Source organism: Balaenoptera ricei, chromosome 15 (genome assembly GCF_028023285.1).
Source record: "Balaenoptera ricei isolate mBalRic1 chromosome 15, mBalRic1.hap2, whole genome shotgun sequence".
Classification (NCBI taxonomy): domain Eukaryota; kingdom Metazoa; phylum Chordata; class Mammalia; order Artiodactyla; family Balaenopteridae; genus Balaenoptera; species Balaenoptera ricei.
This window is the reverse complement of record NC_082653.1, coordinates 30,200,269-30,227,375: the sequence shown is the minus strand read 5'-3', so window position 1 is coordinate 30,227,375 and position 27,107 is coordinate 30,200,269. Positions and strand designations below refer to the sequence as shown.

Below are 27,107 nucleotides of genomic sequence, written 5' to 3'. Positions count from 1 at the left end.
TTTGAAGGTAGAGACTTTCTTTCATTGCTATAGAGACTAAAACAAAAACAGTGCTCAGCACATAAGAAACACTCAAATATTTCATAGAGTATTCATCAATCCTGATGGTAAGCTGGGTGTGCAGGGCCAACAATGTACTTTCTCCCAGGCTCAGTGCGCTCCATCTAGAGGAAGATGGGAGAGAAAGGAAAAATGACAATTTTCCTATCATAAATCCAAATGGTTTCCTGGCACAGAGAATACTGTTCCTGATTAAAGCAAGGACACATTATTAGATCCTTAAGCACTGTGTCAAAAAACGCTGGGTACTCTTTTCTACCTCTTTCCACAGCTACCTTTTACCAGGACCCCAACTACAGCAACATCTGGCTTGGAGATACAGCAACTCTGCCCTCCATTCCATAGGGACTGGCTTCCTTACCACCCCACACTGAACCTCATGGCAGCTGACCAGGTGCCGCCTCATCCTCTTCCTGCACTCTCATGCCCCCACCACGAACTATACAACCAGTCTGAATTTGTAACTGTCTTCACCATTTTCCATCTTTCCTAGCAGCACCACTTTTCATCCTCTTTAGCAGATCCCCCTATGTAAAGGGCAATCCTGTCACATATGCTCTGTATTACATCTATTACTGTCACTTCAAAGACCTGTCTTCTTGACCTCATTTACCCTCCTCCAACCACAAACAGCCAGCCCCATGTCTCTCTTCACAGTTAACTTCTCACAACGGTTGTCTTATTTAACAGTTGTTTTCTCTAACCCCTTACCTCTGGGTACTCCTTAATCTATTTTGCTCTGACTCCTACCCTCAGTGAGCCATTTAAATTGCTCATCAAGGACACCAACAAATGGCATATTGCCAAACCCAATGGAAGCATTCCCATCTTCATCTGATTCAACCTCTTAGCAGCATTCATTCAAAAAATATTTATGGGGACTTCCCTGGTGGCACAGAGGTTGAGAATCCGCCTGCTGGTGCAGGGGACATGGGTTTGATCTCTGGTCTGGGAAGATCCCACATGCCTCGGAGCGACTAGGCCCGTGCGCCACAACTACTGAGCCCACACACCACAACTACTGAAGCCCGCGTGCCTAGAGCCTGTGCTCCGCAACAAGAGTAGCCCCGCAACTAGAGAAAGCCCACGCGCAGCAATGGAGACCCAATGGAGCCAAAAATAAATAAAATAAATAAATTTACAAAAAATATTTATGGACCAGCAACTGTATGCCAGGCACTGTTCCAGACACTGGGAATAGAGAATTGATTAAACAGACAAGCGACAGAGAGCTGACATTCTGGGGGAAGTGGGAGAAAACTGTTCATAAACAATTTCAGACAGGGGCAAGATATATGAAGAAAAGAAGGGTAAAGGGATAGAGAGTGATGGGTTTTGGGGAGGGGGAAGTGGTTGGCTATGTTAGAGTAGTTTGGGAAGGTCTGAAGTGGTTATACTGAGCCATTACTTAGAGTGGTCTAAATAATGTGAATAAGTGAACCACATAAAGATCTGTGCAAAGAGCTTTCTAGGCACAGGGAACAGCAAGCATAAGAGCCCTCAGGAGTTTGGTGGGTTCAAGAAATAGCACAAAGACCAATTTCATACAAGATGTGGCTGGAGATGTGGGCAGAAGCCAGAAGACTTAGGGCTTTGCAGGCCATGGTAATGAGTGTGGATTTAGTTCTGAATGTGATGAGAAACACTATGTGATTGGAAGTGTTTGAACAGGGGAGAGATATAAATGGATTTACATTCTTTTAAAAGATCAGCTAGTTAAACTGACTCATAAGCAGCAGTCATGAGGTAGGAGGTAATCCAGCAGAATGTGGTATCATGCAAGCCAAGAACAGAGGTTTTCAAGAAGGAGGGAGTAGTCAACTCAATCAAATACTCAATCAACAGATTCAGTAGGATGAAAACAGAGATGTGAAACTGGATTTGACAAGAGGGCAGTTATTGGTGACCTTTTCAAGAGTGGTTTCAGTTAAGCAGTTGTTGAGAAAGCCCAAATGGAGTGAAATAAAGATGGAAAGAACAGACAGTGAGATACCGACTCCTTATTTGAGCTAAGGACTTTTATCATAAAGAGATACAGAGAAAAGCAGCAGCTGGAGGGAGAAGCGGGGTGGAAAGTTTGTTTTTAAAGAGATGGGAGATATTATACCATGCTTCTTTGTTGATGGCAATTTTCAATCATACCCTGGTATGTGGATCTCATACTGAAATGAGCATTCAAACTGGCTGACTACGCCCTCCTCTCTTTTTTTAAAATTAATTAATTAATTAATTTATTTTTGGCTGCGTTGGGTCATCGTTGCTGTGCGCAGGCCTTCTCTAGCTGCGGTGAGCAGGGGCTACTCTTCGTTGCAGTGCGTGGGCTTCTCATTGCAGTGGCTTCTCTTGTTGTAAAGCACGGGCTCTAGGTGCACGGGCTTCAGTAGCTGTGGCAGGCGGGCTCAGTAGTTGTGGCTCGCGGGCTCTAGAGCGCAGGCTCACTAGTTGTGGCAGATGGGCTTAGCTGCTCTGCGACATGTGGGATCTTCCTGGACCAGGGCTCGAACCCATGTCCCCTGCATTGGCAGGCAGATTCTTAACCACTGCGCCACCAGGGAAGTCCCTCCCTCCTCTTTGAAGAACTTTCCTCTCTTGGTTTCTACAACAAAGCACTCTTCTGATTCTATCTCTTGGCTGCTTCAAATTATTTTCCCTTGTCAGTTGTTCCTCTTCTAACACAGATCTCTAAATGTCTGATTTCCTCAGGGCTCTGTTCTTGGCGTTCTTCTCTATATGCTATCTAGTTGATCAGATCAGGCTGGAAGCTCAAGTGATATGCTAGCAATTCCCACATCTGCACTGCTTGGTCAGACCTCTCTTCAAACTCTTCTGAAACTATAATGTCACCTCTACTTTAAATTTCACAGGCAATGCAAACTTCCTGGGTCTCAAATAATTTCCCTTACTGGTGATTCAGTAGCTAGTACTGCCACCCATCCACCCTGTTGCTCAAGTGAGAAATGTGGAAATCCCCTTAGTTTCTTCCCCATGCTTAGCTTCTATATCCAACCCAGCTGCAAGTAATGTTTTAGCACTAAAACCAACACCTCAAATTTGTCTGCCTTTTTTCCATTCTGTTGCCATCACTCTAGTCTAAATCTCTGTCCTCTCTCAACTGAATCATGGTAAGCTGCTATTCTCGGCCAGTCCATTTTCCAGAAAGCAGGGAGAGTGATCGCGAAGAAAGCAAATCAGATCATGTTCCCCTCTTAGGTAAAACCTTTCAATGGTTTCCCAAGCCTTTAGAATGAAATCTAATATCCTTACCCTGGCCAATAACAACCTCCCCCATTTAGCCCCTGCTTTCTCTATCTCCTCCCACTCTTTCCTTGCTCACTGAACTTCAGCCACTGGCATCCTTCCATGCTGGGTTCACTCTTTCCTTGGGCCTTTGAACATGTTATTCCTTCTGCTGTATATAGCCTCCCTCTGTTCTTTGCCTGGCTAACTCCTAGTCATCCAGTTCTCATTTCAAGTGTTACTTTTACCAGAGAGGTCTTTTCTGACTTAACACTAAATTAGGTAAGCCTTAGTTTCCTTATCTGTAAAATCAGTTATTCTAAAGATTAAATGAGATCATCCATGCAAAGTTCTTGGCACAGTAACTTGCACACACTATGTACACAGTCTAGTCGGTGTTAGCTATTATTGTTTTTTATTAGTCTCACAGAGCACTCTGTTATTTCTCTTGATAATACCCTCACACTTTGTAATTATATATTTATTTGAGTATATCTGATTATGAGTGTCCTTCCTTTACACCATAAATTCCACAAAGGCAAGGATTATATACCTGCTTTGCTTTTCACCATATACCTAACACCTAGCACAGAATTTCACACATAGTGGGCACTAAACAAATACTGGATGGACTACACTGAGTGAATGAATAAAAGAATTAATGATTTATCACTAAATATGTCTTTGTTCAATGCCACTCACAGAGGGCTGTATACCAGGTATTAAAAGAAGGTAATTAGAGACATGTGGCTCAAGACAGTGGGCTGAATCCATAATTTGATTTCTTTCTCTTCCCAAAAGGACACTGAAACGATAGAAGAAACATAAAAATACAAATGAAATAAAAATTGCATCTGGGGCTTCCCTGGTGGCACGGTGGTTAAGAATCCGCCTGCCAATGCAGGGGACACAGGTTCGAGCCCTGGTCTGGGAGGATCCCACATGCCGCAGAGCAACTAAGCCTGTGCACCACAACTAGTGAGCCTGCGCTCTAGAGCCCAGGAGCCACAACTACTGAGCCCATGTGCCACAGCTACTGAAGCCCGTGCACCTAGAGCCCATGCTCTACAACAAGAGAAGCCACCACACCACAATGAAGAGTAGCCCCTGCTCGCTGCAACTAGAGAAAGCCTGCATGCAGCAATGAAGACCCAATGCAGACAAAAATAAATAAATTTATTAAAAAAACTTAAAAAAAAAAAAGCACATCTGGAAGGCAGCAAAGAGTGGCATCAGCAGACCAGAAACTTTGAGGGATTTGTGGACGACAAAGCAGATGGGATTGGACTGCTGAAGAGATCAATCACAGCTGAAGAGCTTCCAGTTAAAAGGTAAGTACTAGTTCCATCGGTCTGAGCCTAGAAACACCTCAAGTTCAGCGTCAAACCAGGAATGGGGATGAAAGTAGGTCTTGGGGTAGTAGGGTATTTAACCAAAGGCTTGCCAATGCAGTCCGTACACCCACAGGCTGAGCAACAAGCTGTGGTATCTCATCTGGGCTCAGTTTGAAAAACAGCGCTCTATACAGAGTGGGGGTGTACTGATGGCTTCTTTACAAAAAAAAATATATAAAAAATTATAAGCTGCATATACATTTTATAACTTGTTATTATGGAAAACTTCCAAACTTACACAGGAGTAAAAGAACACTATAGTAAATCCCTATGCACTGACCATTTCACTTTGACAATATTACCAGATGTCAGTTTTTTCATCTCTACCAGGGTTGGGTTTCTCAGCCACACACTAATAACATTTTGGGATAGATAATTCTCTGCTGTGGGGGGCTCTCGTGTGCACTGTAGGATGTTTAACATCATCTCTGGTCTCTAGCTACTAGATGCCAATAGCAAACCCTTAATTGTGATGACCAAAATCACCTTCAGACGTTGCCAAATGTCTTCTTGGGGGGGGAAATCACCCTGAGCTGAGAACCACTGGATTATATTAAGGCAAATCTGAGACATATCATTTCAACTGTATTTACTTCAGTATGTGGCACTAAGAGATAAGGATTCTTAACATAATCACAATACCGTTACTTATTTAAAAAGCAACACTGTAGCCCCTGCTCCCCGCAACTAGAGAAAGCCCATGTGCAGCAACAAAGACCCAACGCTGCCAAAAAAAAAAAAAAGCAACACTAATTCCTTGATATAATCTAATATTCAGTTACTGTTTAAGTATCCCTGATAGCCTCATAAATGCTTGTTTTGCTTTGGTTAAAATTGGCATCCAGAGAGGATGCACATGACTGCCAGACACACTAGGTCCACAGAGGGTTTCCTGGGTGGGCCCTAAAGACAGAGGAAGAACAAGAGTGGTACCTGAGGTAATTCTAGGCCACAAGACATGAAGGAGGGGAAAAGAAAGGCAGTGCCGCCTAGAGGATAACTGTGTCCAACTTCCTAAACAATGACTGAACCTCTAGTTTAGGATATGTTCCTGTTTGTCCTCCTGAAGGGACACCTACTGTGAGACATTCCAATCAACTCAGTGCTCCAGAGCAAAGCTCAACCACTGCCCTACAGGAGACCTTCACAAATACCAACGACAGCAGAGGCAGTATAAGAAATAGAATAAATCTTTAAAAATATACTGCAATTTATGCAAGAGGACCCTGCATCGATTAAAAAGAAAAGCCACTATAAAATGAGGAGCAATCTCATACCTATCAGGAAAAAAAAAAAAGTCCCAGAAAATAACAGGTGTTGGCCAGGATGTGGAGAAATTGGAACCCTTGTGCACTGTTGGTGGAAATGTAAAATGGTGTAGCTGCTGTGGAAAACAGTATGGCGGTTCCACAAAAAATTAAAAATAGAATTATCATATGATCCAGCAATTCCACTTCTGGGTATATGCCCAAAAGAATACCCATGTTCATAACTAAACACGGGTTTAGTCACCATAGCTAAAATGTAGAAGCAACCAAATGTCCTTTGACAGATGAATGGATAAGCAAAATGTGGTATACGTATACAATGAAATATTTTGTCTTAAAAAGGAAGGAAACATATGCTACAATATAAGGATGACCCTTGAAGGCATTATACTAAGTGAATAAGCCAGTCACAAAAAGACAAACATTGTATGATTCCATTTATATGAGGTACCCAGAGCAGTGGAATTCACAGAAACAGAAAGTTTAAGGTATATAGTATGATGATCTGACTTACATACATCATGAAATGATTATCACAATAAGTTTAGTGAACATCCGTGATCTGATACAGATACAAAATTAAATAGAAAAATTTTTTCTCTTGTGATGATAACTCTTAGGATTTACTCTTAACAACTTTTCGTATTTAACATACAGTAGTGTTAATTATGTTTATCATGTTGTACATTACATCCCTAGTACTTATTTATCTTATAACTGGAGGTTTGTATCTTCTGACTGCCTTTATCCAATTGCCCCTACCCCTACCCCCTGCCTCTGGTGACCATAAATCTGATCTCTTTTTCTATGAGTTTGTTGGTTGGTTGGTTGGAAAAACATTTTAACTCTCCCAAGCTTTCAGGCCAGAAGAGTCCTCTATCATAAAAGTCAGATTTTACCTCTTGACATCTGAATTACACCCATGTTTTCAATACAGCTAAAGACAATACAGATAGTAAAGATGTTCCCAGGCCTGTGTGAGGGAAGGAGACTCAGATCTATTAATAAAGTAGGAGAGAATTTACAGCTCCCTGTATCAAATCTCAGACTTGGAGACAGGCTCAGAATCCAGCCACCCTCCTAGGGCTCCTCCCAAACCGGATGGACTCATCATATCATTGTGCTTAGCCTTCTCCTGATCTGGGCCCTCTGGAGATGTAGGCTTGCATGATGCAGGCAAGGCAGGAACAGTGGTCCATTCCCTGCCACTCCCACCCCCACGCCCCACTCCCCAACCACCCATTCTAGCAGAAGTTCACTCCCTAGACTCAGACCAGAGGACAGCATTTAAAAAATACTAAAATGGTGTTCTGGGACAACAGTTGTCTATTTGTTTATGTCCCCTTTCCAAGGAAACAAAGGGTCATGTTATTTTAAGGGCTCACATGTAGACAGGTGAATCACTCAAGGACTTAAGACACACCTTGGTCAACTGCAAAAATAATCAGTGAAGGGACCTCCCTGGTGGTGCAGTGGTTAAGAATCTGCCTGCCAATGCAGGGGACACGGGTTCCATCCCTGGTGCAGGAAGATCCCACATGCCACGGAGCAACTAAGCCCATGCACCACAACTACTAAAGCTCACGTGCCCTAGAGCCCACACACCGCAACTACTGAGCCCACGCGCCACAACTACTGAAGCCCGCACGCTTTAGGGCCTGAGTGCCGCAACTACTGAGCCCGTGTGCTGCAACTACTGAAGCCCGTGCACCTAGAGCCCATGCTCTGCAACAAGAGAAGTCACCGCAATGAGAAGCCCGCGCACCGCAACGAAGAGCAGCCCCTGCTTGTCGCAACTAGAGAAAGCCTGCACACAGCAATGAAGACCCAGAGCAGCCAAAAAAAAAAAAAAAAAAAAAAAATCAGTGAAGTAAAAGCCATACTCCTCTAGCCTCACTTCCTAAGGCCCATTTTTTGTCGTCTTCACACTTTTTGGTAGAAATATTTATCAACACTCAAAGGCAAAGTTGTTTTAAGTGCTTCTTATAGGTTGTTAAGTGCTCTAAAAACAGCAAAAGTCATCAAAAGTTGCCTCAAGTGCCCAAACCTCTGGGATGAACCCAATCACTGTTGTCTTGGGCCAAATTACCATTTGGAAACCTTAATTTCTATTGCCCATCCATCTTCCCTAGGGCCTCCGGAGTTATCTTTCTAAAACAAAAATCTTACCATGTCACTTCCTTCCTTCACATCACCAGGAGACACCCTGAGCTCAATGCACTGCTGCTGAGGCTACCTCTGACCACTTCCCACCTCATGCACATCAACCATGCACAGCTCCTCAAACACATGACTGGCTCTTTCATGTCTCCTTGCTTTTACCCTGTCTCGTGAGTCCTCATTTTCCAGTTACTATATTAAACTGCCCCAAACTCACCTTCATGCCTCCTTCCCACTCCCCAGGTATAGTGAGCCTTTTAAGCTCTCCTCATAGCACTTTGTATGGTATATCCAATAGCATGTAGCTGAGTGGGCTCTGATTCTTGGTGTTCACACGTTTCTTTCATGAGACAGGGAACTTTCTTTTTTTTTTTCTTTCTAGAATCCTCAGCACCTCATAGGTGCTGAATGAATATATTATTAAAGGTGCTTAGGGAAAGCCATCATAAATGAAGTTCACTTAATAATGTCACTTACTATGATAATCTCAAAATACGTATTTTTTTAAAAAAATTATTTATTTTATTTATTTTTATGTTTTGGCTGTGTTGGGTCTTCGTTGCTGCACGCAGGCTTTCTCCAGTTGCGGCGAGCTGGGGCTACTCTTCGTTGTGGTACATGGGCTTCTCATTGGTACGGTGGTACGGTGGCTTCTCTTGTTGCAGAGCATGGGCTCTAGGCATGCGGGCTTCAGTAGTTGCAGCATGCGGGCTCAGTAGTTGTGGCTTGCGGGTTCTAGAGCGCAGGCTCACTAGTTGTGGTGCACGGGCTTAGTTGCTACGCGGCATGTGGGATCTTCCTGGACCAGGGCTTGAACCTGTGTCCCCTGCATTGGCAGAAGGATTCTTAACCACTGTGCCACAAGGGAAGCCCCCAAAATACCTCTCTAACAAGAATGCCAACCCCCTTCTAGACTTCAACTCTAGCAAAGTATTGAAAGAGAAAGCCAGGGGGAGCAGGTGATCTGATTTGAGAGCTGAGAAACTTTAAGGAGCCTCTGGGGTGCAACAGAATATTTACCCTGCCTGGTTCTAGAACTCTGTAGCTCAAGGACTCCTTCACAAATACTAACAGGGTACTAGTCCAAATTTTTTGAAAAAACCCAGTTACAGAAATGATTACATCTAAAATAATGTAAAGTATGGTTAGAATAGTTTTATCCTGTATTCTTGCTATTTAACAAATATCAGTTATAAAGTCTTCATGTGAAAACCCTAATTTAAAAAACTATTAAAATAAAAAGTAAGATGAGACAGGTTTATGCAGAATTTTGTTTAAAAGGTACAGGGCAGAGGATAAGCTAATGTCTACAGTTGTGGTAGTAAACTGCAGTGTGAACCTGCCTTGGAGCGCACCCTTGTTTCCACAGATTCTGACTGGCTGGCTGAGATTCCTGATCCCCTTAGTCTCCCATCTAATTAACAGTAATAGTAACAGAGTGGTGGTGGTGGTAAGAGTTGCTGAGCAACTGCTATATGCTGACCCAGCAGTAGGCCAAGCACTAGTTCAATGTTAGTTCATTCCTCACAACAACCCTATGAAGGAAATTCTGTTCCCATCCTATTTTGCCAATGGCAAAAGGAGGCATAGGAGTTAAATACCTACCCCACCCTGCTGGTTAAGTGGTAGAGAGTCAACATACAAACTCAGGTGGTCTAGCTCCAGAGCCCATGTTTTAACCACATATACTAATGCTTTTGCTGCCTTTGCTCTGACCCCATGGTATCTCATTTCCTCCCTCTACCCAATACTACTGCCATCACTGTCTCACAGGGGCTGCATGAGAATCTTTATCTCAGAGTCTGTTTCCCCTAGAACAAAACTAATGAAACTGAGACTTAAAACTAGCAAAGACTAAATAACAACTGGAAAGTATACTCATGACCACTGACTTCATGGTGAAGAGGTACTTGGTAGATAATGCCAGAATTGGATTTAATACATTACTATATAGTACACAAATCATCCAAATTAACACCAGTGAAAATGTTTTAAAAGAAAAGCTGGTTACAAAAGAACAAATACTGTATGATTCCACTTAAATGAGGTACACAGAATAGACAAATTTACAGAGAAAGAAAGTAGATTAGTGGTTACCAGGGGCTGGGGGAAGGAGAAATGAGGAGTTATTGTTTAATGGGTTACAGAGTTTTAGTATGGGATGATATTAAAAAAATAAAATAAAAAATTCTGGAGACGGTGGTGATGATTGCACAACAATGTAAATGTACTTAATGCCACTGAACTGTGCGGTTAAAATGGTAAATCTTACATGATTTATATTTTTCAAAATTGGGAAAAGGCTGGCTCTACCAAAATAATTTGGAATACATTTAAAAAATAATACACATGAGAAAATAACTAGTTTCTTCAACTTTGAAAGAAAAGAACCAAAGTTGCTTGCCTCCCGTCCTCTCTTTTTTATGCTTATATGTGCTGGCAATTAAAACACCAGCTATTGCTGTTCAAAAGCATATCAAAGGCCAATGCATAAAAATTTATAACCCTTAATCATCTGCATAAGACATCATTTGCTTAGCAAACCCATTATAATGCAAATGTTTCAAAACAACAGCCTCATTTCTCAAAAAGCACTTGGCTTTAAAATTAGAATGTGGTATCAAAATTTATAGCAATACTTCTAAGGATATGCTCTGGTAAAATCATCATTACATATGGGGCTGAGACTGTGTATGCCTCTTCATTTTCCTGTTTGGTCAAAGGCAATTATACAAAATTATTTTTTAAACTTAAAAAGATTTATTATATTAGTATGTCACAATTAGCAATAATCTAGATAATTAAGGTAATTTATTTCTTTTTAATCATAATACTGAAACTACTCACATCTATATTCGTCAGCTAGGTAAAACAGGGATAATATCTGGGGCAAGAAAAAGGCTGAAGAGTAAGAAAATACACACTAAGTAGAGGAAGGAATCAGAGATCTTATGTTTAATTTGGAAGGCTACCACTTTGACTTCTGATTTTATTATAAGATTGGTTAAAAGAGCAGTTTTAGGGAGCAAATATAAGTATCTATTGCAACATAAATCTATTAAGTTCTACATTTGATAGTGAGAATCTGGTTAGTGAAAGTGAATAGCAAGGGCACTACAGTAATCAAATCTAGTTCTTGAGTTTAAGAAAGCGAGAGCTGGAAAATCAAGGGAAATCTGTACACAGTATGATAACACCTCACTGTTCCTCACCAAACACAGTGGCAGATGGGCAACACTTTGGGTTATAGTATCTACTTTTCTTTCCTTTCTTAAATTATAGTTGCTGTACAGAGTATGTACTTTTCTGATTCAAATGCTCCCTACTTAATGGGACTTCATAAGCCTTCAAGTGTTCCATTACTTATGCAGGAAAAATTGTGCATGGTTAAATAATGGAATCAGAAAAAAAACAAAACAAAACAAAACACAAGAAGCCTGATTTGATAAAATAGGAAATCAAGATGAGAAAAACTGCTTCACAGATTAACATTTTCCAAATTTAAATGCAATGATCATTTCTTAGACCATTGGATAATCTATCTTATGCTCTTTGATGGTAGCCTTACTGTTGTCCTAAGAGAAATATGCCACTTCTACAAGAGTACCCATGTATTCTATTCTCTGGTGAACAGGGATTCTGCAGTCCTGCTTAGACCACTGACATAACATCTCCAGTCATAGGGACGTTACACATGAGGGCTGAAAATCCACAAAGTCCATATAAAGTGACAAGAGGTCAACATTTTATAGACTAGGGGAAAAAACAACATCTACATTTAAAAACGTAATGAATACTTATTTCTGTTACTCTTCTCCATGAGGTTAATATGGAAACAACTTAAGGAAAAATAAACATGTAACAGTCAGAGATGCACAAGGTTACCACAGACTGAGCAGAGGAAACGCAACAAATATTGTACACTGTAAAAAGGACAAGAAACATAAGGTGAATGGCTCACCTCTTCTGTCCTTGGAGTCAGAATTACCTGTGTAATAAGTAAAAAAAATAGAAACATTCACTCAGATTAAAGACAAACATTATTATTCAATCTAATGTAAAACAAAATAAGCTCTAGGAATATGGATACTTTTCCCTTTGTGTATGTTGGAGCTACAATGAGGCACCCTCCAACAACTGGGAAATAAGACTGCCCAGATTCACTAAACTTTTATCGATGGTTTGTCCTTCTCCCTGAGTACAAAAACAATGCAGCGTCAACATTCATAAAAAATACAAGAATGCCAAGAGAAATATAAACACAATGGTACTTGAGGTCTTTATGTCTTTTTAAGCCATTAAAATGCAACAGGGCAAAATTAAGTTAAAAATATAAAAGACCTAAATGATAATAGATAATAAAATCTAAATGGCATAGACCAAACTCTGTATACTAACAGAAAAAACCTTTTCAAAGGCTTATGAAATATCCACAAGCCCTTATAAATTCCTCATAGTAGAAACAGTACAGACAATATCTTTTATCATGATGCAATAAAACTAGAAATTAACAAAGTAAGAAAACACTTGAAAATTAAAATCAAAACCGAACTGCAAAATGCCTAAACAAATAACAAATCACACTTGCGGCAGAATCTACCGACGCTCCCCCAATATCAGTCTCTTCCTCTTCTTGCCTTTAGTACAGAACATCCCCCACTTTTAGCTGAGCACAAACCTGTCCATTTAGAGACTACATTTCTGAGACTCTAGGTGCAATCATATGAAGAATTCCAGTCAGTGTGATGTGAACAAAAGCAGTGAGAGTAACTTCTGGGTCACACCCTTTGGAAAATAAACTGTTTGTAACTATTTCCTCTGTTGCTCCTTCCCAGGGGCTGGAACCAGAACCCAGTGATGAGAGCCATCTCTTGACCAAGCAGATGAGGGCAACTGTCAGGACCAGAGGCACAAGAAAAAAGGAATTTGGTCTCTGATGAGGCAAAGCCCCCCTGTCTACTTCTGGAATGTGAAAAGGGAGAGAAAGACATGTCTGTGTCTTAAGTGACTTAAGTGGTCAATGAATTTTGGTATGTCTTTGTCAGAGTAGCTTAGACCACTCCCTAACTAATATAACTACCTACAGGAACACTTATAGGATATGCCTAAAGCTGTGCTTATAAAAAATTCATAGCATTAAATACATATTAATTAAGAATAAAAATAAACAAATGAAGCATTCAATCCAGGAAGATAGAAAAAGCACAAAATAAATCTAAGAAAAGCAGAAAAAATAAGAATAAAAGAAATTAATGAAATAAAAAACTGAAAAATGACAGAACTAATAAATATACAATAGCAGGTTCTTTAGAAGAAAAAAGCAACAAACCATGAAATAGATAAATGGTTAGTCAACCTAAATAGGAAAAAGGACTTAAATATATAAAATAAGAAATAGTCACAGCTATGTAAGAAATTAACCCTAAGGGATGACTTTTCCTCAAATCTATTTGAATAATTTTGAAAATCTAAATGAAATGCAAAATTTTCTAGGTAAACTTCAATTCTTTCTATGAAGCAAAACAAAACACTGACAAACAAAACTTATCAAAAATAGCATACATACAAAGGAAACACATATACCAATCTCATTTAGAAATAACTTAGAGGGACTTCCCTGGTGGTGCAGTGGATAAGAATCCACCTGCCAATGCAGGGGACACGGGTTCGATCCCTGGTTCGGGAAGATCCCGCATGATGTGGAGCAACTAAGCCCGCGCGCCACAACTACTGAGCCTGAGCTCTATAGCCCACATGCCACAACTACTGAAGCTCGCACACCTAGAGCCTGTGCTCCGCATCAAGAGAAGCCACCACGAGAAGAAGCCCATGCACTGCAACGAAGAGCAGCCCCTGCTCTCCACAACTACAGAAGGCCCACGTGCATCAACAAAGACCCAACGCAGCCAAAAATAAATAAAAAATTAAATCTTTAACAAAAAAAGAAATAACTTAAAATATCAATGAAAAAATTCGAAATAAAATAATATCAAATAAATTGCAACAGTTCATTCAAGAAAAATACAAGACCAAGTGGAGCTATTTTTGCTGGAATGTAAATAGTTCAAAATTAGAAAATCAATTAATATGATTCACCGAAGCATATGATAAAAAAAGAAAAAAACCCATACAGATCTTGCTCATTGATGCTGAGCTGGCAACTGGCAAAATTTAACACCGCTTCTTGACATAAATACTCTTTAAAACAGGAATGAGTCAATAAATCCTGAACACGATAAATATGTTTATCTCAACGCAAGAGTCAACACCATGTTTAATGAAAAACAACTGAGATCATCCTCCTTAGAGTCAAGTACAAAACAAGGCTATCTACTTTTACTATTATTTCCTAACTTTGTTCTAGAGGTATTCACCAATTCATTTAAACAGAAGAAAAGAGATCTAAAAATTTGGAAATTTAAAAAGATATTTGCAGATGAGATGATTTGCAAACTTATGATAATTGAAGAAAATTATGTCAAACACAAAGGAAATTAATTATGATGATCAGTATAAAATATATTGTATGTACAAAAATCAATGGCCTTATGTTGTACAGCTAAAACTAAAACAGTATTATATGTCAATTGTATCTCAATTAAAAAAAAAATAGGTTTCATAGCCCCAACAGCAACCAGTTAGAAGATACCATATTCCACCTATACTAACAAAAAACAAAAACAAAACAAAAAGAAAAACCTTTGAAATATGTAGAAATAAGCTGAACAAAACACGTGCAACACGAGTGGTGAAAATTTTAAAACACTTCCAAGAAATACAAAATAAAAGACTTTAGCAAATGGAATACGCAGCATTCTTGGATAGGAAGAATTAAAAATATCAATTGTCCCTGTTAATCTATAAACTTAACATGATCTATAAAAACTTTTTTCCAGCTATACAAGTTGATTATATAACACTTATGAAGAAAAATAATCAAGAATTGCTAGCAAAATTCTGAAAAATAAGATTAACAAGGGATGACTCATCTTATCAGACATTAAGTATTTTATAAAGTTACAGTCATTAAAACAGTGGGGGGACTTCCCTGGTGGCGCAGTGGTTAAGAATCCACCTGCCAATGCAGGGGACACGGGTTCGATCCCTCGTCCGGGAAGATCCCCCATGCCACGGAGCAACTAAGCCCGTGCGCCACAACTACTGAGCCTGTGCTCTAAAGCCCACGAGCCACAACTACTAAAGCCCGTGCGCCTACAGCCCATGCTCCGCAACAAGAGAAACCACCGCAATGAGAAGCCCATGCACCACAATGAAGAGTAGCCCCTGCTCACGGCAACTAGAGAAAGCCCGCACGCAGCAATGAAGACCCAACGCAGCCCAAAATAAATAAATAGATTAATTAATTAATTAAAAAAAAAAACCCAACCTTAACATTGGCTAATAGGGCAGACTGGATAAATACATCAAGGTAAAGCCATACAATGAGGTAGCCCCTTACTATAATACAGAAAAAGTATGATAGGCTAACTGAAAAAAGTAATGTGTAGAAACATACACAGTACATTTATTATCTGTGTTATAAATGGAAGAAAAAAGGTATGTATGTGTGTGTGTGTGTGTGTGTGTGGGTATATATATATACACACACTTGCTATTTTAGAAAAGTGAAAAACAAACTCAAAGCAAAGGTCAATAGGAAAGAAAAATTAAGATTAAAGAATTAATTCAGGATATGTCCAATATTCAAATAATAAGGATTTTAGACGAATAGAACAGAGAAAATGGAAGAGGGAAGAACATTTTTAAACCAATACAAGAAAAATTTCCAGAACTGAAGGACGAAAGCTCCAAAGCTCCTATCCCAAAATAATTAATGAAAGAAAAAGACCTACATCAAGACCCACTTCTATGAGATTTCAGGGCACCAATGATGAAGAGAAGATCTTTAAAGACACACAATTAGGAATCAGGATAGCAGTAGAATTCTCCAAGCCTGGGAATTAGAAGTCAGTTAGGACAATGCTTTAAAAATTCTAGGGAAAAAAAATATCTCCTCAAATTCTATACACATCCCTAAAGGTATTTTTAGACATGTAATTCCTCATGCAATTTACCTCCCATGGACCCCGTTCTCAGGAAGCTACTGGAGGATATGTTCTACCAAGTGATGGGGTAATCCATGAAAGAAGACAATATGGAAGCCAGGAAGCAGCAAAGGAAATTCCCAGAATGATAGAGAAGGGAAGTCCCAGGCTGACACTTGAGTAGCAGCCCTAGTGATCAGAAAAAACCTAGGCTTCAAAAAAAAAAACAAACAAAAAAAACCAAAAACCTAGGCTTCAATAAGACAATGACAATGGAGGACTCAGGAGGACGATCTCTAGGTAAAAAAGAAATAAACAGATTATCTAATAGGTCTGACTTTGTGGAAAACTAACTGTATTACAAGGCTATGGAAAGTCTGGGAAGAAGTGGCTTCCAATAGCAAAAAATAAAAGGTAATTATTAAATCCAGAAAAAATTGTACAAGAAAGAAAAAATAATCACATCACAGCTCAGCATGGAATAGTATTACATAGTCATAGTAATATAAAACATCAAATACTGATTTTTTAAAAATTTATTTATTTATTTATTTATTTATGGCTGTGTTGGGTCTTCGTTGCTGCGCACGAGCTTTCTTTAGTTGCGGTGAGTGGGCGATACTCCTCGTTGTGGTGCACGGGCTTCTCATTGTTGTGGCTTCTCTTGTTGCAGAGCACGGGCTCTAGGTGTGCGGGCTTCAGTAGTTGTGGCATGTGGGCTCAGTAGTTGTGGCTTGCGGGCTCTAGAGCTCAGGCTCAGTAGTTGTGGCGCACGGGCTTAGTTGCTCCGTGGCATGTGGGATCTTCCTGGACCAGGGCTCGAACCCGTGTCCCCTGCATTGGCAGGCGGATTCTTAACCACTGCACCATCAGGGAAGCCCCTCAAATACTGATTTTACCAAAAGTTACAATGTAACAATTATGGAAGGATTGATAAAATGGTGGTGACACGGCAGATGTGGGGTTTCAGGCTGTAACACCTGATGTACCATAAAGTTTTCCTTTTACTGATCTTGAATAAGAGCCACCAGTGAAAGGCAGTCTCAGCCTCCTCTGAGACATGAAATGTGTTAACTGTATAGTAACTGGTTTCTCAGCTATGGCATAATTTGGACCTACAGCGGATTATATAAAACTCGGTTCCCTAACAGCAGTGAGAAATAGGTCTTACTTGCTCCTTGACAGCCTTCAGATCTAAGGCAAATTATTTAACCTCTAAGGTCTTACATCAAGCAACTACTAAAAAGAGATAATTACTCCTGGTCATCTCACAGAATTGTTAAATGAAAGACAGTACAGAATAGAAGAACATAGGCTGTGAAGACAGTCAGTGACAGTCTCACCTTTTCCATTTACTACTTCAGCTTATACAAGTTATTTTGCTTTTCCTCTCTAAGCAATGGCCATAATTTACAGAAAGAAATACATTTTTACATCATTACTCAGTATGTGTTTGTGTATAGCTGAAACAAAAGTTTTACAAAATAATATATGTAACATGAAAAGAATAAAAATGGAAGAGGACCATCCACACACACACAAATTTGTGGTGGCTCACTAAACTGATTTCAAGAATCGATCATGACCTGTGCTTTGAAAAACACTGTAAAACTCCTTCACCTATAAAACATAAAATAGAACCTACTTAATAGGATCCATAGGATACTTCACAGGAATTACTTCTATAAAACTCGTAGTACGATGCCTAACACTTAAAATTAGTGCTTACCATATGTAGGCCCCATTATAAATGTTTTACCCATATTAACTTGTTTAATCCTAACAGCTCCTTTATGAAGTAAGTACTATCATCATCATTCATTCTTATATACTGATGAAGAAACTGAGGTAAAGAGGTTAAATAGACTTGCCTATTGTCACACAGCTAGTGTATGGCAGAGTTAGGATTCAAAATCAAGTTGTGTGGCTCAGCAGATTGTGCTCTTAACTGCAAATGCTGCATAACCTTTATAGTAGAAAATATGGGATTAAAGCTGGCAGGTGCAGGGTCTGAGTTGTAAGGTGTAGTAGCTAAAAGATGTCATCAACAAATGAGATTCAATTCAGTAAATATGCCCCCCAGGAGCCATATGTGATTCCACCTGGGGCACTCACCTTCTAACAAGGAAAAAATATGAGCCAAGGGGATAAGACCAAAGAAGAGTAACAGTGATTTGTGCTAGAAAAGGAATGACAATTATATAGCTGTCAGGGAACAATTATTTCCTTTACTACTCACAGAAGCCCTTTGAGGGACCCCCTCCAGTCCTCGGAAATTTGCCCTACCCCACCTGGTCTCAGATTCAGGTCTCTGATTCTATCTTCAAAGCCACTTCCACTTCAACCAGTGATTGATTCAAGAAGAGAAGTGGGCTGGGCTGAGGCCCTGAACAAACTGGCAGTGTAACTTAACTATTTCCCTGAATTCCTCTTCCTAACTCTACTCCTGGCCACAGGCCTTCCACTCTTATCTAATTGTTATAGACACCCAGACCCCTTCTCCTTCCCATGGTCTCCATGGATCCCTTCCTTTTCAAGGCTAATACTATTACTCAGTTTCACTATCCTTTCATCTTCAGTCTCTCGCATCATCAATTAGCTCTCCTCTTTCTCTTATATTTTCAACCTTCTTCTCTACCATTAAACATGATTAAGTCTCCCCAGTCTAACCAGGATCCCATGCAAAGCAGGATAACCTCCAGAATCTATCTTCTTACCTCCTTTTATTTTTTTTTTGGCCACATGGCACCCAGGATCTCAGTTCCCTGACCAGGGATCGAACCTGGGCCCCCTGCATTGGAAGTGCAGAGTCTTAACCACTGGACCACGGGGGAAGTCCCCTCTCTTCTTTCTTCTTAACTCTGTGTTAACCAGATATTCCTGAGAATCCCCTATACCTAGGTTTCGTTACTTTGTGCTTGGGCGATTTTACTTATTTCAAGAAATTTTACGGCTAGAAAAAACAAACAAGAATAATAAAAGGGTGAACAAACTCAAAGAGGAAAAGAAAGAACAAATAGAAACCACCTCTAGTACCTGAAGGAGGAAAGGTTTCTGGAGTGGTTGCTGCAGTGCTGGCATTCCCCTCCCAAGGTTCTGTTCTGGTATCTGTGAACTGGTTATCTGGAAGCCATGTTCCATTTGGTGAAACTGCAGTGACTACAGAATTGGTGCTTACTGTTCTTGTGGTCCCATTGTCAGAGTCTGAAGAATTGACAGTGGTTACATAGGTGGGTCCCAGAGTTAGGCTTGGGCTGAATGTTGGTGCCAAGGAAGGAGAAGTTACCGAAGAAGTAGGATTTGAAGTTTTGGTCTCTTCTTTAAGTGATTCTGCTGTAGATGCTTTAGTAGATCTTGTAACGCCTACTGAAGGTGAAACTACAAACACGAAAAAACAAGAAAACATCACACAAAGAATTTGAGAGCTCAACAGTATGAGGCACAAAGCAGCAAACCCTTACTACACTCTCAAACACTTGGAGACCAATGAGCAGATACACACACACACTCACACTCTTTTACTTTATTATCTTTTTTAAAAAATTGAAGTATAATTGATTTACAATGTTGTGTCAATCTCTGCTGTATAGCAAAGTGACTCAGTTATACATATATATACATTCTTTTTTAATATTCTTTTCCATTATCGTTTGTCCCAGGAGATTGGATATAGCTCCCTGCGCTATATAGTAGGACCCTGTTCTTTATCCATTCTAAATGTAATAGTTTGCATCTACCAGCCTCAAACTCCCAGTCCATCCCTCTCCCTCCCCCTCTCCCCCTTGGAACCACAAGTCTGTTCTCTATGTCTGTGACTCTATTTCTGTTTTGTAGATAGGTTCATTTGTGCCATATTTTAGATTCCACATATAAATGGTATCATATGGGATCTGTCTTTCTTACTTCACTTAGTATGATAATCTCTAGTTGTATCCATGTAGCTACAAATGGCATTATTCGTTTTTTTTTCATTCTTTTTTATGGCTGAGTAGTATTCCATTGTATATATGTACCACATCTTTATCTGTTGATCGACATTTAGGTTGTTTCCATGTTCTTGCTATTGTGAAGAGTGCAGCTATGAACACAGGGGTGCATGTATCTTTTTGAATTACAGTTTTCTCTGGGTATATGCCAAGTAGCACATACTCTTCTTTTAATGCTGAATCTTTCCCTCACTTCCAAAGGATTACTGTCTAATGGAGGGAGAAACTGGATTCTTTACTTAGTTCCTCAGAATCAATAATCAATATATGAGTCTTAAATAGCAACCGTTTTCTTTTCTTTTTTTTAACTTTTCAGGAATGAATACATAATCTCTTTATTTAAAGTAGTATATGGTATATAGAACACTGCTGAGCATAGCATACACTATAACCCAGAGATGTGCAAAGACATTTTACTATCACTTTTTTTAAAAAATTTTTATTTATTTATTTATTTATGGCTGTGTTGGGTCTTCGTTTCTGTGCGAGGGCTTTCTCTAGTTGTGGCAAGTGGGGGTCACTCTTCATCGCGGTGCGTGGGCCTCTCATTATCGTGGCCTCTCGTTGCGGAGCACAGGCTCCAGATGCGCAGGCTCAGTAATTGTGGCTCACGGGCCTAGTTGCTCCGCGGCATGTGGGATCTTCCCAGACCAGGGCTCGAACCCGTGTGCCCTGCATTGGCAGGCAGATTCTCAACAACTGCGCCACCAGGGAAGCCCTACTATCACTTTTAAGTAAAACTTTAATATTTTTTCTTTCTTCAGTACCACCGAGGCCTTCAAATTTGGGTCATTAAACATAAAACCAAAATTCTATTCCAAATACCAGTCTTATCAAATGGCACTTTACCTATGGTAGTGTTGTTGGCACCAACATGTATCAGACCACTGACAAGCAGAACAAGAAGGAACCAGGAATCCATGTTGACCTGGAAAATAGAGAGCCATTTTAGATAGGGTCCCATTATACTGTAACTATGTCCAAACTACTCACCAAAGGAGTATTTTGGGCAAACTCTTCCTAGCTATTAAAATGCACACACAGGACCAATGATCTTTTGGGAGTCTGGTAAGCACAATTCCCCAGGAATCTGGCTACTTAATTGAATCTTTACACAACTATAAGTAAGAGCAGTGGTTCTCCACCTTGGCTGTACTTTAGAATCACTCAAAGAACTTAACAAAAAAAAAAAATCCCTGTGCCAGACTACATCTCTGGGGGTGAGAGGCAGGTAGCAATCTGTTTAAAAGCTTCCCAGTTAATTGCTATGTGCAGCTTTAGTGTCTTCAGAATGAGAAGTATGGAGAAGGTAGGTTGACTGCATGAATGTACTGCCCTCCAAAGCAGACATTATACAGCTGTTCTCAACCTTTTATTTCACTTCAAACCATATCAGAGGGCTGTGGCACATTCCCATTGGTAGTAGTGGCTCATTCATCCATTCAGATGTCTATGCCCTTTACTAAGCTAGGTACTAGGGAAACAATTAGGGAGCAATACACTCAGAGGTCCCATTTTCATAAGACTCACAGCCTAGAGGTAATTTAATATGGTAGTGACTCTCCAAGGGAATCAGAACATGCCTCTCCAAGTGGCACATGACAATCTCTGAGGGAGCATGGAGAAACGCAGGTGGTTTATGCACATCCCAGGAGTTTGCCTCTGGTACCAGTAACCATGCTAGCAGGGAATTTGGGTTCAGCCAGTGGCTTTCCCAAGGTACAGCCATGAAAGATTTGACCAGTTCCCCACTCTTCCCCCCGACCATTATCCAAAATTGGGAAAGCATACAATTCCCTCCATAAGGGTTAGAAAACAGATTGGAAGGCTGATTATTATGTATGTATCCATGTCTATTCTTGATAAACCAATAGGACATGGTTTTAGGAAAAATAACAATGTATTTGCGGGGAGGGGGTTAGACCATCACCTCATTCCATATATCAAAATAAGATCCAGATGGGCTGAAAAATTAAATGCTTACAAACACATTTTAAGAGGGAATAAATGAAAATGTGAGTTCAGAGTGAGGAAGGATTTTCTAAACATAAATGCAATGTAAGAAATCACAAAGGAATAAATCACAAAGGTAAAAATGGAATATCTGACAATAGAAAAAAATAAAAGCTACAAAATATAAAAGAAATCAATCATAAACAATGTTCATGGATAGGAGGACTCAATATTGTCAAGACGTCAGTTCTTCCCAACTTGGTTTATAGATTCAGTGCAATCTCAATCAAAATCCTACCAAGCTATTTTGTGGATATCAACAACTGGTTAAGTTTATATAGAGATGCAAAAGACTGAGAATAGCTAGCTCAATACTAGCTAAGCAGAGAGAGCAAAGTTGGAGGGTTATTGTAAAAGCAAATAGTAATATAAAAAAGCAAATAGTAATCAAGGCAGTGTGGTATTGGTGAAAGAACAGACAAATAGACCAATGGAACACGAGACAGAATCCAGATATAGACCCACATAAATATAGTCAATGGATCTTTTACAAAGGAGAAAAGGCAATACAATGGAGCAAAGATAGTCTTTTCAAAAAAATGGTGCTGGAATAGCTTGGCATACATATACAAAAAAAAAAAAAATCTAGACACAGACCTTATACTCTTCACAAAAATTAACTCAAAATGAATCACAGACCTAGATGTAAATGCAAAAGACTCCTGGAAGATAACATAGGAGAAAACTACATGACCTTGGGTTTAGCAATGACTTTTAAGATACAACACCAAAGGCAGAGCCATAGAAAAATAATCAATAAGCTGCACTTCATCAAAATTAAAAACTTCTGCTCTGCAAAAGACAATGTCAAGAGAATGAGAAGACAAGCCACAGACTGCGAGAAAATATTTGCCAAACACATATCAGGTAAAGGACTGCTATCCAAAATAAAGAACTCTTAAAATTCAAGAATAAAAAAACTATCAACCCAATTAAAAAACAGACCTGAACAGACACCTCACCAAAGAAGATACACAAATGGCAAAAAAGCATATGAAAAGATGTTCAGCAACATATGTCATTAGGGAATTGCAAATTAAAACAATGAGATACCACTACACACTTATCAGAATGCCCAAAATCCAAAACACTGACAACATCAAATCCCGGTGCTTCTGCGGAGCAGGAGAAACTCTCATTCATTGTGGGAATGCAAAATGGTGTAGCCACTTTGGAAGGCAGTTTGGTGGTTTCTTACAAAACTAAACATACTCTTACCATATGACCCAAGCAATTGTGCTCCTTGGTACTCAAAATAGAACTCAAACTACTGATGGGAATACCAATTAGCCTATAATAACAAACTCCTTTCCAGAAAGATTATACAAGAATCTTAAAGGTGCCCACATTGTTTTCTGACCCATTTCCAAGGTTCTGTTCTTGAGTATATATAAATAATCTGAAACTCAGATTAAAATGATATGGAGCTATTCATTAAGTGGAAAAATACAAACAATCCAAATACCCAAAAATAGGGAAAATAGGGAAAAGTCAGTAGTATTACGCTGCTATTCAAGACAATAATTGTTGCTATTTGATATGCTATATTCGAAGAATTTAAGAAAATGGAACAAGCCCATCATTTTTAAGCTTAAAAAAACCTGTCAGATCAAAATTGAATATAGGGACTTCCCTGGTGGTGCAGTGGTTAAGACTCTGTGCTCCGACTGCAGGGGGCCTAGGTTTGATCCCTGGTCAGGGAACTAGATCTCACATGCATGCTGCAACTGAGTTCACACACCACAACTAAGGAGCCCGAGAGCTGCATCTAAGGAGCCCAAGAGCTGCAACTAAGGAGCCCGAGAGCTGCTACTAAGACCTGGCACAACCAAATAAATAATAAAAAAATAAGTAAATAAATACTAAAAAAAACCTCTGAATATACCATTTGATCTCAACTAAATTTATGTATGTATATGCATGAAAGTAAGACTGGAAGGAAAAATCTATAAACATTTTAGCATAGCATTTTTTGATTTTTATTTTCTTTATATTGTATTTTATTTCCAAGATTTTTCAAATAAGGAGCATGATATTTTTCTAAATAAAAATAATCAATAAAAGTAAGTTAAAAAGAAAATATATTTCACTACAAAGCATGAATATAAGAAGCAAAACTAAAAGAAGGAAACTGCAGAGGAAAGTGAAGTGAAAGAATTCAAGGAAAAGAACAAATGCATACTGGATGGCAAGTTGGAGAGGATTTGTATGCATAAACTAGGGAGTGAGAGGCGTGTCAGAATTTAAGAAGAGCCATGTCAGTAACAAGGTATATCCATGGACCACAACCAGGAAAACCATCGTAAAGGCCTCATTCTTCCCAGAGGATATAAAGACCCTCAGGTAAATTCCTGTGACTTCTGACACCCTGACTAAACTGCAACCACACCTATGCTTACTTTCCCTCCTCCAGTCTCCAAGTCTTTCATTCCAAGTATTCCAAAGCTGCAAAGTCAGGAAGTACAGTTGAGGCTTCCTCAGTCCTCTAGTATGCCATATGCAAACCACTTTTCCTGGAGTCTGCTCTAATACGCCCTGTTCTTGAGGGCTTTTTTGCCTTATGATTTCCTGGCACTCACTTGTCACTGAAGACACTGCATTGTGGCTCACAGTTTTCTTCCCATTCCAAAGTCCTGATATTCTCCTGGAAGATTTTGTTTCAACATCTTTACAGATGACGGCCACAATTCACATCCAGACAAGTTTCTGAGTTCCCTGACTTCCTCAACTCCAATGACCTTATACCTCCACTCCACTGGGGCCGGTCATGACAATGGCTGCACTCTAGATTTTGTCAGCACCAGGAAAAGCTCTCATACTGAATCATACTTTCCCACTCTCCAACCATACTCCCTTACCCTTGCAGTTCACACTCTATTATGTCTACTATACCTGCACTTTGACCTCACCCAGGCTTTCAGTCCCTTGAACCTCTAATTTTCTTTCCAATATCTCTGTTCTGTCTTTATTTCCTTCTCTACTCAACCAAGAAAACTTGGTGTTAGCTCAATCACTACCTTGCTAATACCCTAAATTCTTTTGCTACGTTGTTCTTCTATTACACCTACATGGGGGAAATATTCCCCAACCCTGAACTAATCCGTCAGCCCTACACCTGGACTGCCAAATGCTCCTTAAGAAAATCAAACAACCCATAAGGTTAAGATCACTGTTTCTGCCTCAATGGAACTCTGAACACTTTCTGCAATCCTTCTATATTTCCCTACTCAGCTCTCTCTCTAAGGCTCCAGTGATTTCAAAGAACCTCCTCTCCTCTCCAACCATCTCCTCTCATATCCTTGGCTGTTGGCCTTGCCTTCACTTCAGAGATAAGAGAAACCACTAGACTGGGACACCCTTAGCTACCAGTCACCTTATTTACAAATTTCTTCCTTCTCTGCAATTCCTCCCAAGAATCTCAGTCCCTTAGGAACCTTGTCCTGTAGATCCTCTAACACCATCTCCTAGCTTTAACGCCCTTTCATAACAGCATTTAAACACAATTAAGAATTTCTCAAAGAAAAGAACTCCTTTTAATCTATATCAGTCCTCCAGCTAGCACTCTCTCTACTCCACTTCACAGCCAAATTTCTAGAAAGAGTTGTCTCCATGGCAATCTGGCTTCTTTTTCCACCATTCCACTAAAACAGCTACCTCCATATTTTTAAAGAATGAGCTCTTTAAAAATATTTCCAACTCATTCACAAAGGTCTATTTTCCTCGATATATAAAGGACTCCTACAGATTAAGAGATGGCAAAAGAGCAGGAGATGAAACAGACAATTCACAGAAAACCAAATAGTTCTCTTAAATACTGATATAAGAAAAAATGCTTAAAGTCACTCATGATCAAAGAAAGCCAAATTAAAGCCATACTGCGATATCATTTTTCACCTGTCAGATACGCAAATATAAAAAAACTTTAACAACACTGCGTTGGGGCAAGGGTTTGTGTAAACAAGTACTCTCATACGATCTGTAAATATTTATCAGAATTACGAAAGCACAAACACTTTGACACAATTCTACTTGAGAATTTTACAGATATACCCATACTTTTTTTTTTTTAAACATCTTTATTGGAGTATAATTGCTTTACGATGGTGTGTTAGTTTCTGCTTTATAACAAAGTGAATCAGTTATACATATACATATGTTCCCATATCTCTTCCCTCTTGCATCTCCCTCCCTCCCACCCTCCCTATCCCACCCCTCTAGGTGGTCACAAATCACCGAGCTGATCTCCCTGTGCTATGCAGCTGCTTCCCACTAGCTATCTATTTTACATTTGGTAGTGTATATATGTCCATGACACTCTCTCACCCTGTCACATCTTACCCCTCCCCCTCCCCATATCCTCAAGTCCATTCTCTAGTAGGTCTGTGTCTTTATTCCCGTCTTGCCACTAGGTTCTTCATGACCTTTTTTTCCCCCTTAGATTCCATATATATGTGTTAGCATACTGTATTTGTTTTTCTCTTTCTGACTTACTTCACTCTGTATGACAGACTCTAACTCCATCCACCTCACTACAAATACCTCCAGTTCGTTTCTTTTTATGGCTGAGCAATATTCCATTGTATATATGTGCCACATCTTCTTTATCCGATGATGGACACTTAGGTTGCTACCATGTCCTGGCTATTGTAAATAGAGCTGCAACGAACATTTTGGTACATGACTCTTTTTGAATTATGGTTTTCTCAGGGTATATGCCCAGTAGCGGGATTGCTGGGACGTATGGTAGTTCTATTTTTAGTTTTTTAAGGAACCTCCATACTGTTCTCCATAGTGGCTGTATCAATTTACATTCCCACGAACAGTGCAAGAGTGTTCCCTTTTCTCCACACCCTCTCCAGCATTTATTGTTTTTAGATTTTTTGATGATGGCCATTCTGACCGGTGTGAGATGATATCTCATTGTAGTTTTTTTGTTTGTTTTGT

The 27,107-nt window shown here is 39.6% G+C and overlaps 1 protein-coding gene across 4 annotated transcripts in view; it reads right to left on the bottom strand.

Moving 5' to 3' along the window:
• The window catches only part of PTPRA (protein tyrosine phosphatase receptor type A), a 185,449-nt gene that overhangs the window by 49,466 nt on the left and 108,876 nt on the right, over positions 1-27,107 (bottom strand). For 2 of the 4 annotated variants that reach the window (XM_059895993.1, XM_059895992.1), the window contains 3 exons: positions 21,000-21,078; positions 19,201-19,542; positions 12,081-12,107 (listed from right to left, as the gene is read on the bottom strand). In XM_059895993.1, the coding sequence (XP_059751976.1) occupies positions 12,081-12,107; positions 19,201-19,542; positions 21,000-21,072 (442 nt within the window). In that variant the 5' untranslated portion in view covers positions 21,073-21,078. Of the gene's footprint in view, positions 1-12,080; positions 12,108-19,200; positions 19,543-20,999; positions 21,079-27,107 lie in introns of those variants that run through there. The other 2 variants (XM_059895994.1, XM_059895995.1) reach the window with 2 other exon arrangements.